Source organism: Amphiprion ocellaris, chromosome 8 (assembly GCF_022539595.1).
Source record: "Amphiprion ocellaris isolate individual 3 ecotype Okinawa chromosome 8, ASM2253959v1, whole genome shotgun sequence".
NCBI classification, from domain to species: Eukaryota; Metazoa; Chordata; class Actinopteri; family Pomacentridae; genus Amphiprion; species Amphiprion ocellaris.
Window position 1 is genome coordinate 22,252,401 of NC_072773.1, and position 16,744 is coordinate 22,269,144.

At 43.5% G+C, this 16,744-nt stretch overlaps 1 protein-coding gene across 6 annotated transcripts in view; it reads right to left on the reverse strand.

Moving 5' to 3' along the window:
• camta1a (calmodulin binding transcription activator 1a) overlaps nt 1-16,744 on the reverse strand; it is a 283,696-nt gene that overhangs the window by 31,127 nt on the left and 235,825 nt on the right. For 5 of the 6 annotated variants that reach the window (XM_035954376.2, XM_035954373.2, XM_023283635.3 and 2 more), the window contains 2 exons: nt 6,380-6,533; nt 459-599 (listed from right to left, as the gene is read on the reverse strand). In XM_035954376.2, the coding sequence (XP_035810269.1) occupies nt 459-599; nt 6,380-6,533 (295 nt within the window). The remainder of the gene's footprint in view (nt 1-458; nt 600-6,379; nt 6,534-16,744) is intronic. The other variant, XM_035954375.2, reaches the window with a different exon arrangement.

Consider the following 16,744-nt stretch of genomic DNA (forward strand, 5'->3'; position numbering starts at 1 on the left):
AGGCAACATTTTGTTCACAGTGAAAAACTAGACTGTCCATAAATTTTTAGTTAGTGAAGTGTACAAGAAATTTTGTATGGCTTGTTAAGTTAAAAAATAAAAATGCAGCTGGGGGTTTTTCGGTAATTTGTTCTGTGTATTAGTAAACCTTTGCTTTCTACATTGTTTCCTGAGATACAGCTTAGAGAAATACCACAGCTGTTACTGTTCGATTAAGAGAAAACAGCTGAGCTATTTCAGATATATCCCTGACAGAGATATAAGTAAAAAAGACAACAACAACAACAAAAAGTCAATAACCCTTTCGCTTGATTTCATTATAAATCACCTGCCAATAAAAGACTCCAACCACCTTGCCTAATCTACCATGCACTAGACAGTATCTGTATGGCCTTTTTTGCTTCTCTCACTGAATTTTTTTTTTTTGGTTCACCTCCTCCCCACACACTAACCCTTACCCAGGGTGCCCGTGCAGAGGCAGTTGTGAGTCCGGGGAGGTGGCTTAGTTTGGTGGCTGTCCAGAATCTGTTGCACTAGCTGCTCCACTGAGAAGCCAGAGCTGCTGTTCCCATTGCTGCAAGTCCACTTGATGCCATGAACTGCCGGGAGAGAGGAGGAGACAGAGATGTCAGCCAGCCCAACAGACCACCAGCCACGCCAACCCCCCGCCCCACCCACTGCCCTCTCTGTCTACCTGCCAGTATGCCTCATCCTGCTCACTGGACACTTCTCTACAAATGAGGTAAAACAGAGAAATTCTGCTTTCTGCTTTTCCCTGACGGGAAACAAACAATTCATGCACCCATTGGGTAAAATGCTAATATATCTTAATTAGTAGAATTTAAGTGCCATTACCTTTGGTTCTATACTTGTTCTGATCACCACACTCTATCATGTCTTCATAACAAAATCTAAACTTCATTTTTCCTGTGTGCCTTGTTTCACTTCCTTAGTTCAGTATTGAATAGTTGCTCTTCTGTTGTAACCCTTAACCCAAATGTCAAGCAATCGGTATTGGACTGCTCATCTCTGTTGTGCCTCTTTCCCTCCCATGTGCCAGTGTTTGTTGCTACTCTGTGGCATCCCTTCTGTGAGTGCTAATGAAGGTGACGGCAAGCTCAATCTTTCCACTCTCCACCCTTAACCTGACCTATGACTCTGCTCTGATAGGAAAAGTCTCTGGGGAGGAACACCACCAAGCTGCTGCTGCTAGATCTGCTGGACCACAGGAAAAAGCAACTTTTTTTTCCTGTAAAGCTCCACTCCCTGCCTCAGTCACACCTCACTAGCACCTCTTAATACTTTTCATCGCTCCACTTGTCAAGCAGCCACCACTTCTGATGAGACAGATAGTGGTTTTAGTGGCTGTAAGGTGGTAGGAGACACCGCTGAGTGCTGCAGCGCTCAGGCTCTCAACCGGGAAAAAAGGTAATATTTCAGAAGTGAAGCATATTTAGACTATCAAACAAAATCAAGCCAGCTTTAATTCAAGTTTCCTACACTTCAGCACCTCCTCTGGTTAAATATGCAAAAGAGAGAGATATATAAAGAGAGGGAGGTTTAAAGCACGTATGAAAAACAGCGAGAATTTGCTTAGTGCATGTCTGTTTGCACTTGAGATAAAAGGAGATGGAAACAGCGTAAGAGGAAGAAGGTAATGCAGATTAAAGATGGAGCTAGTTAAATTGAAGTGAAAAGAGCTGGGAAACATGATTGGATGACTGTGATAGGGATCTAACTTGAAAGCTTTAAGATCATTTGGCAGATTACAGGCTGGTCACCAGCAGATGTCAGCAGAGCTGCTGTGATCAAGCTAAGATCATAGGCTCCACTGACAACTCACTGTGGCAGGGTAGAAACATAAACAGGGTTCAGTTTGATGTGTTATATAGTCAGATTTATTCAGCCATTAATCCATAGTGAGTGAAATGAAAAAAATGACTATGAAAGTTTCATCATCATTGCAACACAAATAATTGTGTCTGTCAGTAGATTCCATTTAATAGTGTGGTTTAAGTCACCATTAACCTCCTGACAGTTAGTAATACAAAAAATGCAAATGCTTTTGTACTAATATTACTAACGAAGAGATAATAGAGTCATTGGCACATTGAAAATGCTGCCATGAATCGGCTTTCATGACAAAGCCAGCAGAGAGGCTGCAGGACAGAAGAGCGTCCATTCTGCTGATCTGACAGAGCAGGAGTGAGCGTCTAATGCAACAACTTACATCCACCATGCAGTGCCACGCCTATTTGTCCAAACAATCTTGTCTTGCCTTTGCCCTGATCCCTCATGCCAGATTGCCACAACGCTCCTCATCTAGATAGATGTCACCCCTGGAGGCTTGGGGTTGTTGACGTACAGTTACCACCATGTCTGCCTGTCTGCTCTTCTCACTGAGGGTTATATTCCAAAGCAGATATGACAGGAGCAGTGCCACTGGTTTAATCCCAGGGGCAGCAGAGGCACCAAACAGCAACCTAGTTATGATTATTCCGATGATTGCGTCCTGTCATGAGCAGTATCAAGCAGCCTTAATGACAAACACAGTTAAACTGTAGGGCACATCCTACCTGGTTGCCCCTGCACCACTGGGCGCTATATGGGGCAGTTGAGTACAATAGTTTACATGATTGCCAGCCCCGTCTATCTTGCGTTGGTCGGTTCTTCTCTGGCCCTGTCTGTCTAGCCTGGAGACAAGCCTTCTGTCTGTCTGAGTGTTTGTTAAAGCTGCTCATGCGCTATCTGTCAGCAGGCTTGGGGCATAGCCACGGAGTGCTGCGTGTTTATTGCATTAGACCAAAAGAGTGAATCAAGCTGGCTGTCTTGTCTATGGAACTGTAGCGTGACTGAGTAGTGATGCCACTCTCGTATCCACCCACCCCCTTTGCTTCTTCCCTTTCTCATCAAACACCGCGGGGCGTTAAGGATGACGAGGTCAGACAAGGCCATGTTTCACAGGGCTTATATTTGAACTACTGTGTGTGAGCATCTGTGCATGTGAAAGTTTTTGTGACTGAGAGTACGAGCATGTGTGTATGTGTGTGTGTGTTTTTGTCATGGAGAGACAGAATAAGCTCAACTGATCCATGAAATCCACATTTTCCCTTTGTTGTTTTTTTTGTATCATTAGAGGTGTCAAATGGTTTGCGCAGTGAAATATCGTGAAGAGAATAACAAAAGGGAAGAGCAAGACAAAAGAGGGCAATTATACTGGGAAAGTTGACAATGTTCTGGAAAAATAACTATTTGACATTAAACTCAAGATGTCCTATCAAAAAGCAGCTTGTGAAAAGGAAATCTTCATCATTATATAAGAACAATTTCTGAATCTTGCATCCTGGGACCTTTTATTTCAGATCAACCAAGGGCTGCCACGTCAACATTTTTAGTTTGATCTTTTATTCTCCTGTCTAAAGTCTCACATGTATGATTCAGAAATCCTAAATTTTAGAGCCATTGGGATACCATTATCAAACTATAGTCATTTTTGCAGAAGGGGTGGTAGAAACATACATTTTCACTCATTACAGAGCAAGTTTAGGGGTTTGATAAAGCTACTTAGAAGTGCTGTATCTTCATCGTTTTGCTTGTGGGGACAGATACATACTTTTTGTATAAGCCTCTGCCACATTTGACAGTATTTTTGGGATTTGTGTCAGATACCACTCAAAAATAGAAAAAAAAACATTGTGACAGGCCTTGAGTGTTTTTTTCTCACATTTTTAACATCCCCTCCTCGAAAAGTATTTAAAATATTCAACTAATATTTATTCTTCCACTTTATGAAAAACAGGACTGTGCAGTTTCAAAGGTCATAGGTGGTTTAATCTGCCTGAAATTCGCCTGTAAAGTTGGGCCCAGATTAGAAAATCTACATAAATATTCCAATAGTCATCATTCACCTAAAAAAAAAATCCTTTAATGTATAAATGCTATTGTGTTAGAAAATATGGAAGGAAACTTATTTACTTACGGTGTAAGAACTTTCATTTCAAATTCCTTTCCGCTGAGTTACAACTCAGAATTTGCTTTAGATGTGAAAAGTACAAAACATAATGCTTTAAATCTCAAAAATGAACAATTTCTTACACAAATAATATACAATTCAATGGATATATTAATAAATGCATGATTGTGCACTCTGAATTTGGTACATGACAACAAAATGAGGTGAATATTGCTGATTTACTATCGAAGCTGATGCAATTCAGGATTGTGGAATGCAATCATATTTATTTTCTAAGTTACCAATGCAAAAGTTTTGCTGACTGAGCAAAACACCAAATACACTACACAAAAATTACCCATATTCTCTAAATTAAATATTCTGTTTCCATGCAGCTGTAAGCAAAAAATAAGTGGCTGATTTAAAGCTTATTCTACTTGCCTTCAAGTGAATATTTTGCTTGTGCTTGGTGCCCTGTAATGAAAGTTTATTTATTTTGGAAAATTGATTCATCTTTAATTTTCACACCATTTATACATATAATATTGGTTGTGTATTTTGTGGATCATATGCTTATATATTTTTTTTTAGATAACATGTGAAATTTGACAGTTTCATTCGGGAACCACCCCAAAAAGGTGAGTTTCTGACAGATGAAGTCATCTATAGTCTTGAGACTGCAAAGATCTTTGCAAAATTGTAAACTTGACCAGCCCACTCTGTAAACATGGCCGCAACTTAGTAAATAATTCTCCTATGACTCTAATATTTACAATTTCTTCATCATATTGATTCATATTTCACCAGAAAAAGAAGACCAAATTTTAAAAAAAGGTGGCAAAATGTAAAAGTCTAGTTAATTTGACATGTAATAGCCCCTGTGCATCCAATTCTCAAACTATAAAGTAACTAAAAAGTTAGTGTGGATGGAAATAGAAGGGGTATTTGTCCTGCTAGTTTATTTATACAACCTTTAAGGAATGTAGAAAGTTCAGCTCTTTACAAAAAGGAGAAACATATATTCAATGCAAAGATATTAAAGGATATAGGTCAGTCTGGTTAAAATGTCCTATGTGTTAAGAGCTCATGTATGATTTAAGATTGAGTAATGCACGGTTACTACAGCATGACTTCATCGCAAGTCTTTATACTCCCCACAATAAAATGAAGTTTGTATCTCACAAGACCACTAGATGGCAATGTTGCTCCATCATTTAGGCCATGTTGACATACTGGATGCTCCAGGAGAAAGAGGGGGATAGAGAGGAGAAGAAAGACAGAAAGCAAAGACAGAAAGCAGGAGAGGTTTTTTTTTGCTCTTTATGTAGCCCCCTTATGTAGTCTGCCAGCTAGAAGGCATCTCACACTCACCCTCTTTGTCCCAACAACTCCCAAAGTTAATGACTTTACGCATTACTGCAAATGGTGCTTGATTTTTACATTAAGCCACAGATGTAATGAATACAGTAGGCTGTTGTTGCTCAGTGGCTGTCCTGAGGTAAGGCTTTATGCTATAATGTCCTAAAACTAATGCAGTGACGCGGGTAACAATATAGCATAGACCTCAGTGATGATGGCCTGGACCGCCTACTCAGTATGCAGCCGGCATGTGTGTGTGCTTGAAAAGCTGCTGACACCTTCCTCTTTACCTGGCCACATCACCAATAATTGGCCATCGGAATATCAGTCACAGCTCCCCTGCCGCTGCCAGACACACCCAAATCACAGTCTGGTTGTTAAAGCTATCTTAACAGCGCTCTGAAAGATTTTCAATGCCCCACAAGGTCCCCTTCCTGGCTATTAACATCATCAGACAAAACCCCCAATTTTTTCCAAAACACCGCCTCAATTTTTGGGCAGGCCTAGAAACTCATAAAAACACAGTGCAACTCAAAGCATTAGTAAAGCTGTTAACAACAGGGATCAATTCATTGAGGAGGAGAGAGACAGAAAGATGCAGAGAAGGGGTGGAGGGGGATTTCTGGTGAGTCAGACATTCCTGCTCCCATGCACTAACATGAATCAATAACCAGCTTGCTGCCCTCCTCTGCCTTCATAGGCCAGAGGGAGATGCACTTTCAGTCTGGCCAGAATGGTGCCAGAGGTCTAGGGGAAGAGCTGAACCTTGACCCATAAGTAGCAGACGGCTCCAGAAAGCGTGGACAGTCATACACTGTTGTAAGATTACTGGCCAAAGATGCTCTCTGACTGAGATTCTGAGGGCACTTAGTCTACCAGCTATAAGTGAACGGGAGTAGACATTGAATTCTCAGACAAACGTTTGGTCTTTACATGCATAAAGATAATTTAGGGCTCTGTTGATGATGACAGCCTCTGTTTATACTCAAGGCTGTGACTTAAAGTTGAGACTGGAGTGATATCAACTCATGTATGCATAGTTCTGAGTGGGATCATTCAAATACTCACACATGGGCTTGAGCTGGCCAATCAGCTCCTCCTTGGTCCACTTGGCCCACTCCTTCTTGTCGGTATTGATGGAACACAGGATCGGTCCACATGGCTTCCCACAATCCTCAATAGCCGGAACATTCAAGTAGTGGACGAGCACAATATCAGGGTTCTGTGGGGAGAACACAGACAGAGTGTGTGGGAGAGGTTAGACGAGATGACATAATGCATAGTCAGTAGTGCGGTTTCTTCAGGATACAACAGCTAAGAGTAGTAGTGACACGTGGATACTGTGGCTCAGATTGTGAGGGCTTTTATGTGGAACAGGCCAGCTGGTTGGTGAGAAGTAAATGTTGCCGAATTAGAAATACTGCATGGTAACCCTCACACAGAAAACAGAGCCCAAGAACAGAGGAGGAAAAGAGCAACCCAAAACAAAGCCAGACAGCAGAACAAATCTGGGATCAGAAATCAGTAATAATCTCACTCATTATGTGACTATCTATCTCTGTATCTCCAAATGTGTGTGTGATTGGTTTGTATGCTAGTCTCTGTGTTTGTATGTGCATATGTGTGTTAATTACAATGTGTGCTCATGTAACACACTTATGGCATTTTGTCAAGTCCTCCCACATGGTGAGATGATGCCCTCAATTAACTCTGTCTGTATTTACCAAGTCAAAACTCGATAATTTGCTGCCTGCAAATTGTTACTGGGTTACCTCTGCAAATTCTCTAAATTGACAGCTTATGAATAATATGTAGCATTTAAAGGAATGTTGTGCAGGTGTGAAAAATATCAATTCAACTCTGTAGTCATGAAAAGCTTTGATTACCAAGCACTCACACAAGGAATGTTCCAGGTTCAGTCTTTATCACTTCCGCTTAGCTGTAAACATCTGACTGCCACTAAGCCAACAAACTGAACACGTAAACGCAAAGTACAAAATCCCTACACCGACGCATAGGATGCAAATAAAAACTGCTATGAATAAAACCGACCTATACACAGCTGAATTTAAGGTCATCCAATGGTTTCAGGTTGTTCTTTATAAAATGTTGTGAATATCTAGGCCTGAAATGTTCCCATTATGTAGGTGGAAAAGCAACAGAGATTACACGTTTTACACAAGCAAATAACACAAGTGCACACCTACATGTGCGGATGCACTCGTAGCTAAACAAGATGCAAGAATGGACAAACCGACTATGACTTTGATCGAGAAAAACGCCACGACAACACGTGTGTGACTGCAGTTCGAAGCTTCATCAGTACTAAGTGGCATATAAATCAAGGCGCTGCTACTGTAGGTCTGTGCTCCCTCTCAGTGTGTACCATTAATCTGGGACTATGCCTCCCCCCCTCTGCTTGTCCCATTACATCAGACAGGGGTGTGGTTGGGGGCAAACAGATACACAGAAACATTTACTTCTGTGAAAAGGTCTCAAACATACAAACAGCTACCAGCATGTCTGTGCAGTTATACCTCTTCACCACCATCACCACCACTTCAACCACAAGCTGGAGCTGGACACTGCAGAGTGTTATCTCACAGCTTTCCTTGTCCCCTGTCATTGGTACGGACACTAGGTGACGACTGCTGCCCTGTTTGGATGGAGATGGCACAGGCGGTGCGTGATGCCCCCCAGATGGCATCACCAGCTGTGTCAATAGCCACGAGATGCCCTCAATCTTTTCTTGGAATGAGAGTGCAGAATGTAGACAGCTTCATTCAATTATGAGCATATATAATTGTATGTAGATATATACTAGGTGCAGACGGGAGTGAATATGCATACAGCACATGCATAAGTGTGCACAAACACACAAGCATGGACACATACAAAGACAGACTAAGCAAGGACAAACTGATTAGCATAATGTAAAGGACACATATATAAGACACACAAGGGTTAGATGAACACAATCATACACGTGGCTACGCACAATCCCCTCCTTCCAACACCCACACGCCCAGCTGTTTCCTACCTTTTCACACATAGCTACACAAATATGCATGCATACACAGTAAAGACAAAGCAATAGAGCATGTGGCCAGTCCTTCAGCTCATCCAAACATAAGTAATCCTTGTGTTGCTGTGTTTCACTATTAGGAATCTGTTTTGTGCTGTTAACCAAGGAGGGAGCTAGAGGCGTAAAACGTCTGAAACTTTCTCTCTCTTTCTCCAGTCTTGTTTTACTTCTTTCTCTCCACTTACTTTACAACATATTTAACAGTTCTCAGGCCTACCTCCACTCTGAGGAAAACAACACAATGAAAATGTAAAGCGTCACATAAATCTATCAGGATGGTAATTTAATTTAATTTCCTGCTGGCTGCTTTCTTTTTCCACGATGTAATATCAGGAGTTGGTTCTCCAAGAACAGGGGGAAACGGCTGAGGGAGAACTTTTTGCCTGGATAGTCTTTTCTAGAGAAAATGAGATCTCATTAACTTATTGATTAATTGTGTAATGTAGTCTTTTTGTTGTTTTTCCTCTCATTTCCCATGCGAGTCTCAGGGCAGCTTTCCAGCCTCACTTCCGCAGTGGTAGGGAAAACTGGGATACAGTTGCAGGAACTGCTGCTGTTTTATGGGTGTGGAGAGATTTTAGTCATTTTAGATGTTTAGATTCGGATCCTAGAGGCACTTGATCAGTCCTAAATTCATTTTGCAGCATGAGAGAATGACCCCAACCACAGAGCCAGAGTCATAGATAACTATCATAAGTGACAAGGAGAGTATAAAGACCTGAAATGAATGCATGTCCCACCACAGAAACCTGATCTCAACATCAGCCAAACAGTTAGGATTACAAGAGGAGACAAAAGAAAGTAAGACAGCTTAAGTTTACTGAAAAAAAGCAAGAGAAAAGGCGATAAAGACAAATTATGGCCACACCATAAGTATTTGATTAGTTTTTTTCCTGTTCACTTTACATTGTGTTAAGTGACAAAAACAGACTACTTGTGAATGCATATAGTGCTGCATATGTGTTTGTGTGATATTATGTTTGTACATAAGCTTGAAATTGCTTGCAAGCATGTGTGCCAATGATTCATATGCATGCATTAAAGCCTGAATGTACCATGTATGCATAAAATGTAGCGTGCATCTAGCCAGCATTTTGATGTTGCTGTGTTGTGTTAATGTTTACTGCGCCGCCTTAGAACAGATGGATAGATGTTGAGCTAATTACTAGTGGAGTCTTGGGGAGTCAGTCATGGGGGCGGAAGGCCTGCTGAGTGGGTGGTGGAGCGCCTTCCTGCCCCTCCTTTCACCAATCTCTTTCAGAACACAGAAACACACAGCAACATACAAAGACATGCATGCACATGTAAAATAACACAGAGTCACATGTTCACAAGTCTAGTACAAAATGCACAAAACACATGAAAGGCATATGAAAAGACACACACACACACATATTTGCACACATTTGCATTTGTGATATGCAAGACATCGCCATCGCAACTGAAGGATAAAGGTGCTGTTGTAGCCAGGCAACAGGTTTCTCTGGCACCCACGCATTCAGAGGCAGCCAGTGCTTCTACGATCTCTCAGTGACTGCCTACCTCATCCTGAAGTCATACACCCTGTTCTACTCCAAAAGACAAGCAGGGAGAGAAAGGCAGAGGGAGTCGCTAATGGAGCTGAAGACACAGACGGAGTTAGATGTCGGTGGAGACAGATACAATGACCTTCTACTTTGTGCTGAATGTGTGCTAGTGGATGTGTATGTTGAGCTGCAGCTGTAATATAACTAAGTGAGACTTGAGTACAAAGCACATCTACTGGTAGAATCTGGTATGAGTGGTCAAGGAATGTGTCTGCTGCCTCGGTAAATCTCTGCGACCCTGCCACAAGACCTGCCCCTCTCCTGGAACTTCTCTAGGCAGCTGCTACTCCAGCAGCCCCCCACAGCTCTTTAGGAGTCAGAATAGGCAAGGGAACAAGACCGAATTTGAGATAGAGTTACACAGAAAGACAGAGACTGAAAGAAGAATGAGCACGGCAGCTCTTATACTGTCATTCAGGCAGCTCCGCTCCATGATTGTACTCTACTATAGTAGGCCTCGCTTTCACAACTTGTGCACAGGAGCGATAAGAACACCATTAACATGAAAGGATCTTAATTGAGAGGGGATGCTTCATGGAACGTGGATGAGCCAGGGAGTGAAGGGGGAAACCTTGTTCCACTGATAAAATAACCCACACTAAGGAGTAGGGGCTTCAAAGCCTGTCATCCTGAAGGGGAGTACCGAGCAGACAGGGGCTCAGGTATGGGGAAAGCCCCCCTTTCCATTTTCACTCTGAGGAATGAATTGGGAAAATAAGCAAAGGAAGGGAAAAAAATGAAACAGTTCTTCGTGAGAGAATTGAACTAGCAGGCTATGGGGATATCCATTTCAATGCAAAATATCATGAAGGCAGGAGCAGTCAATTGTTTTGTCACAAACATTCAGCATCAAGGCATGAATACAGCAGGGAGGGTTTGGTGTATTTTTTGTTTATGAATGTATCTGTGTCTTTGTATTTCAGCCTGCATATATTAAATTAAAAATAGTACATGAACGAGTGTCTAGAGGCAGATTTCTGTATGTTAGTTGGTGTACGTACATCAGTATGCAGGCAGAATGTGCACAATGAGCTGTGAGTGTGAGTCTGAGAGCATTGACTGCATATTCATGCTGTCTGTGTGTGCAGTGCATATTACAATGTGTTGTGTGCATCGTCGCATATGACTGTGCAGTTTTCATGTGCATATGAAGCACCCGTGCACAGGATGTACGTGTTTCATGCCGTATGCGAACGGTCTGCCGAACAGGTATGGGGGGTGATTAAGGCCCTGCTCACTTGGCTATGCGGGGGCAGTTGCCCTGGCAGTGGCATGGTGATGGATAGCATGAGGTGCCAGTCATTAGGCAGCCTCCTGGCCTCTGGCACTGAGGTTGCACTCTTAAACACTGCCCTCCCCCGCCTGTCCCCAAACACCACTGCTCATTTCAAGGTCAACTGCCTCTGTGGTGCTGTAAGTTCACCTCCACAAGTCACAAGACTTCTTCTTTTTGTTTGGAACCTTTATCGCTCACTGCGGGTGTGTTTTGGAATGTGGGGGTGGTTGGCTTGTGCCTTGCCTCGTGCTGACACACAGCAGCACAGATATGCACATGCAGTACATGAGCACACATGCACACACATGCGCACACACACACACACACACACACACACACAAACACACACACACACACAGAGCGAAGTAAACAAAACCCCACGTCAAACAGTCCCAAAAAGGCAGCAAACAGCCTGAAGCTCCTGTCGAGGTAGCAGAGCAAACCCTTATCTGAACCTGCTTCTCTCTGGGTCGTCTATGACAAACTCTTTGTTTAAACGTTCCCAGTTTAGAATACAGACACCCTAATTGGGGTGTCTGGAGTCAACGCTCAACTTAACTGCTACAGTTCACCGTCTACTGCACCCAGCCTTCCACCAAGTACAACGCTGCCTGAGTGCCAAGCTAAAATGATGCCTGGGGTGGGTATCAATTCAGGGGTATGAATCAGTTTAGAGGAGGCTTTCTTAATGTGAATTACCTCAGCTGCCTCTGTCCAAGGTCTGTGAGTGGAATGGGAGAGTGGGGGGCACAGCAGGGGATCCTGATTTAGGGAAGATTCATAGCCCACCTCTTTACCTCCACTACCTAGTATACTGGATGGGAGATATGAAAGGCAGAACTTGGAACTTTTGAGGAACAGGAAGAGGCCAGCATGTTTGAGCGTGTTTCAGAGGAAGCCAGGGGCTGAGGCATGTTTAATTCAGTAGCACATAATCACTCCGATGGAGTTGAGAGCGGGGCTTTAAATAACTCAGCTTAGAGGGGCAGAACTGCTTCACTCTGGGTGGGGGAATGCACGACTGTGTGTATGTTTGTGTGCACTTGTGTGTGTGATTGTGCTGATATGTGAGTGCATTTTGCAATTTTACATGTCTGTGAGTGAGTATGCAAGAGAGTGCTCCACTATTTTTGTGTGACTCCTCCCTACTTCGAAATCTTTTATTTGTGCGGTGCACCACAGTAAAAGGTGGAGTGTGTTTGTTGCCGTGCCAAGCGTCTGCATGCATTACAATAAAAGTGCAAAAGGCCAGTATTCAGAGCCTGAATATGGAGGAGCATTCTGGATGCCAAGCAGGCAGGCAGTAAGTCAGGCGGTAAGCCGGGCAGTGAGGCATTGAAGCCCCTTTAGCTGCCACAACTCAACTCTCAGTTTACAGCCTACTTATTCTTCCTAAGGCCTTTACAGAGCACACTACCCTCTCCATTAGTTGTTGTGGTCCCAAGTGAGAGGCTGCTGCCCAGGGGCAAGCCGAGAAAGGGCCATCAGGAGCCCATCCGGCTGCCATAATGGCTTGGCAGAGCCCATGGCACTGATCCTAATATTCAGCTGCCATCCAGGTGACACAGAGTCACGCAAGAGTAAAAAGAGGGAAAGGAAGTTATGGAGCCCTCTCTAACACAGGGAGGATTTAAACGTGTGCTCTGTCTTCATGGCTCTTTTGTTTCTGCCTCACAGTAACCTCTCAACCTCTGGCTTTCTTTGAGTCTTTTCCAGTTGCTTGCTCTCTCATTTTCATCTCTTCCTCTCAGGGCATAGTGCAATTCATTTGGAGAAGGAAACATAGCTAATGCCATCTCTCTGCTGTCTCTCTCTTCTGCTCTCACTCCCTTTCATATCAGTGCTGAGTCTGATTTGTTTGTGTGCGTTGTCTTTCTCCCTGTGCCAGTCGACAAGGCGTACTATTTATGGGCCTCTGCCCATGTCTGTGTGCGAATCAGGACTTCACAGGAGCAGCCAGGGGAGTGAAATGTGCTGGTGCATTTCTAAACAGGGAGTCACAGGGAGGACTGATGTGTGTCCAGCTGCAAGACAGTCCAACCTGGCCACTATCTGCCTCTGCAATAGCTCACTGAACAACAATAGATAACACCGGTTGTCAGCGGCAACAACAACTGGAGGTTGTAAGAGAAAACTGATCGCATCAGGCGTAAAGTCTTAGAACATAAATGCACATATATGTAGATATGCACAGATGCATCAGGAGGCTTACACACAATGACAAGAGCAATGGCCACAGGACTGCTGAGCCTGTGTGCTCTGTCAAACATGGTGAGGGGCTCATTATTATTACTGGGCTGGATACTGGAACAGCCCCTGAGCTCAGCTTGGCAAGACCTGTCTCTGGAGACACACACACTGGCCTCTACACACGCACCCACATACACACCATACAAATGGGTAATCAAACGTCTGCCCCTGGGAAAAAAACGCTCAAATGGTTTCCTAGCAACCGGTGGTGTGTATTGGGTCCGTATGAAAACTGAAAACTAAAGACAGTGTGCGAGTGTGTGGCTGTGTGCGAGACAGAATGAAAGAATGAGGTTGAGATAAACAGTGCATATTAGAAAGAGATAGAGGGGTTTAGGGGGTGAAGTACGGAGTGGTCAGAGATAAGAAGTTGTGAATGGGATATGAAAAGGTAATGAAGAGACAAAGAAAAAAAGGCGCTATCAGAGGTCTGCCAATCTGATCGACAAACAGCATTTCCCCAGCCTCTCTACAGGGGCAGTGTTGACTGCAAATTGATCCAAAGAGCAAGTCCACAGACAGTTAAGGTCATGTGAATGTGTTATCAAGTAACAGCTCAGAAAGACATCATCATGGGAATAAATCAGCCGCTTACACACTGTTACAAATATGTAACTCTGCAGGGGAGGGAATTATGCAAGAACCAAAGAATAGCCCTTAGGAAATGGCCTAGCATGCAGTGTATCATGCTAGGTTCAAATGCAGAACACAGAAGATTGTGTAGAAGTCACACAATCAGGTGAGAGCAGCGTTTTGTAAAATTGCTACAGAGCATTGTACAGAGAGACGCAGCTGAATCTCTGAGGCTCTAAAGAGTTTTTTAAAAAATCATTGCCAAATATTGTAACTGAAACACAAGAAGTCCCCTTTAAAAATGATTCAACAAAAAGACAGAGTTACATTTTATTTGTTTATCTATGTGCAAGCGTGTGAAATGCGAGGAGCAAAGCAGCGTGTAATAGTGTGTGTGTGTGTGTGTGTTTCCATAAGATACTGGTGTGTGTGATTGTGCATGTGCATGTTTGGTACATCTGTCTGTAAAATTGTGTTTGTGAGCTAGTGAGAAGCATACTATCTCCATCCAGCAGCTGCCACAAAGAGGCTTCCCAAAACAAGCGCAGGGCCGTGACAGAGACGGAGCGACCGCAGCCTTCTGGTGGTGTAATAGGAAATTAATTGAGACCATCAATATGGTATTAATCATTAAAGCACAGGTGCTGAGGTGGCACTTTGCTGACTGCTCTACTGTTGGCACTCACACACACACACACACACACACAAACACACACACACACACAGTGAAAGTTTGACCTGCTGTTTTGCAAAAAACGTAGGTGGGGACAAAAACAGAGAAGTAGAGACAAAGGAAAATGAGAAAAAAAGGAAAGTCCTTATCCTCCATTTAAATGCACAGAGACACTGGGACAGTCTATATACACAGTCATCCAAGGTCATTCTTGCTTCGCCTGAAAACGGTTAGTGTACGACTCTTCTGAGCTCCGTGCGATAATGACTAAATAGTGAGACAGAAATTGAATTGCAGCGGGTATTCCGAAAGACGTTCAAATCAGAAAATGTCAGGTAAATTTGGAGAAATATTCATCAAGTCCCTTGGAAGCCATGTTTCTTATAACACCTAATCCTTTGTGAGGCAAAGCAAAGTGAAGACTAGAGTGCCGGTGTTAATCAGCCAGAGGAGAGGCAAATTGCAGCAACTACATTAAGCCGTTAAGCACACCATGTCTCCAAATTGTTGAAGGTGTCTCACTGAGATGAATGCTTCTTCTTATGAATAATACATCACACACATATACACAGACAACTCACACGCACTTTATGTATGGGAGTGCACAGACACGCACTCACCAACACATGCACCACAGTGCGTGTCTCGTACTGCGACAGCTGTGCAGGATGGAGGCGTGTACTGTGTGGCAGAATTCAACACTTTCTCCGGACTGAGTGAAGTCCAGCATCAACTGGCCTCCACAGGCACTTTACACCAAACCATCAACACCCCATGTCTGTCAGTGTGAAGGTTGAGCTTATGAAATGTTTATGATTCAGGAGCTGTAGATAAGACGAAGATTGATCTGGATCGAAAGGCAAATAAGATTGCCAAAGCTCAGAGTCAGCTGAAAAGCAGGCAGAGGGAGCAGAGAGGGAGAGAAAAAGAGACTAAGAGGAGAAAATGCATTAACACAGGTCTGGCCCTGAGAGAGCGCAGAGTAATGAATACTTCCTCTACGCACATTGAATACTGGGGGGAGAATATGGACACACCATCATGACCAGCTGATTGATGTCATGTGTGTGAGTGTGAGTGTGTGTTTGTGTGTGTGTGTGTGTGTTTGATCCGTTGCCCGATTGCTGCTACGCTGGAAACATGCAGTTCAAGACTACTGACACTATCCCTACTGTGTGATGTGTTCAAAGGGGGGGACACATGGAATGACGCTTTGAAAGAAAACAGCACGTTCAATCAGGCTATTTGCAGGCCAAGATTTAAAACTTGCAGGATTTACCGTAACTGGATAGGTCTATGACAAGAGACAGGGGAATGAACAACGTATGAAATTTTCAAGTCAAAGGCGGCCTGTGGACTTCAGCACTGCTAACTATCACTGTGCAAGACATCGAACTTCATAGAAGAAAAGGAGGCCGTGACTCTCCTCGGTACTGTGGTGATAATGTATCAGCTTTAATTTACGGTGTCTAACAATAGAACTAAAGGGGGAGTGATGTCATCAAATAGAGCATTTTTCAAAGGCCAGAGGAACGTGTGTGTATGCATTAATAAGTGTATTTGTGTGTGTGCATATGGGACAGATAGAGGGATAAGACCCTTTGATGAATCTCCCAGTGGCCCTGGCCAGCTTGCAGGAGCGGAACAGAGTACAGGCCACCAGAGAGTTGGGGTCCGAGCCCTGAGGCCTGTTTTCTCCCTCCCCCTCTCAGCCTGCCTCCCCCTTTCCTCCTCTGATCAATACTTCCTCCTAATCACTGAGGACAGTATGGTAGTCCTCCCTTTCTCTCATCTCCTCTCTCAGTTTTTCTTCTCATGCCTTTACAACCTCTGCCATGCTATTGCCAGCAAGCATAAATTAGAAGCACTTGCCTTTCCTCCGTGGGTGTGGATGTGTCCATATGTGTCCCCTCTATGCTTGTGTTAGCCACACACATTCTGCCAGTGTTTCTATGCTTATTTGTGAAAGCGAGTCAGTTTGAGTCTCTGT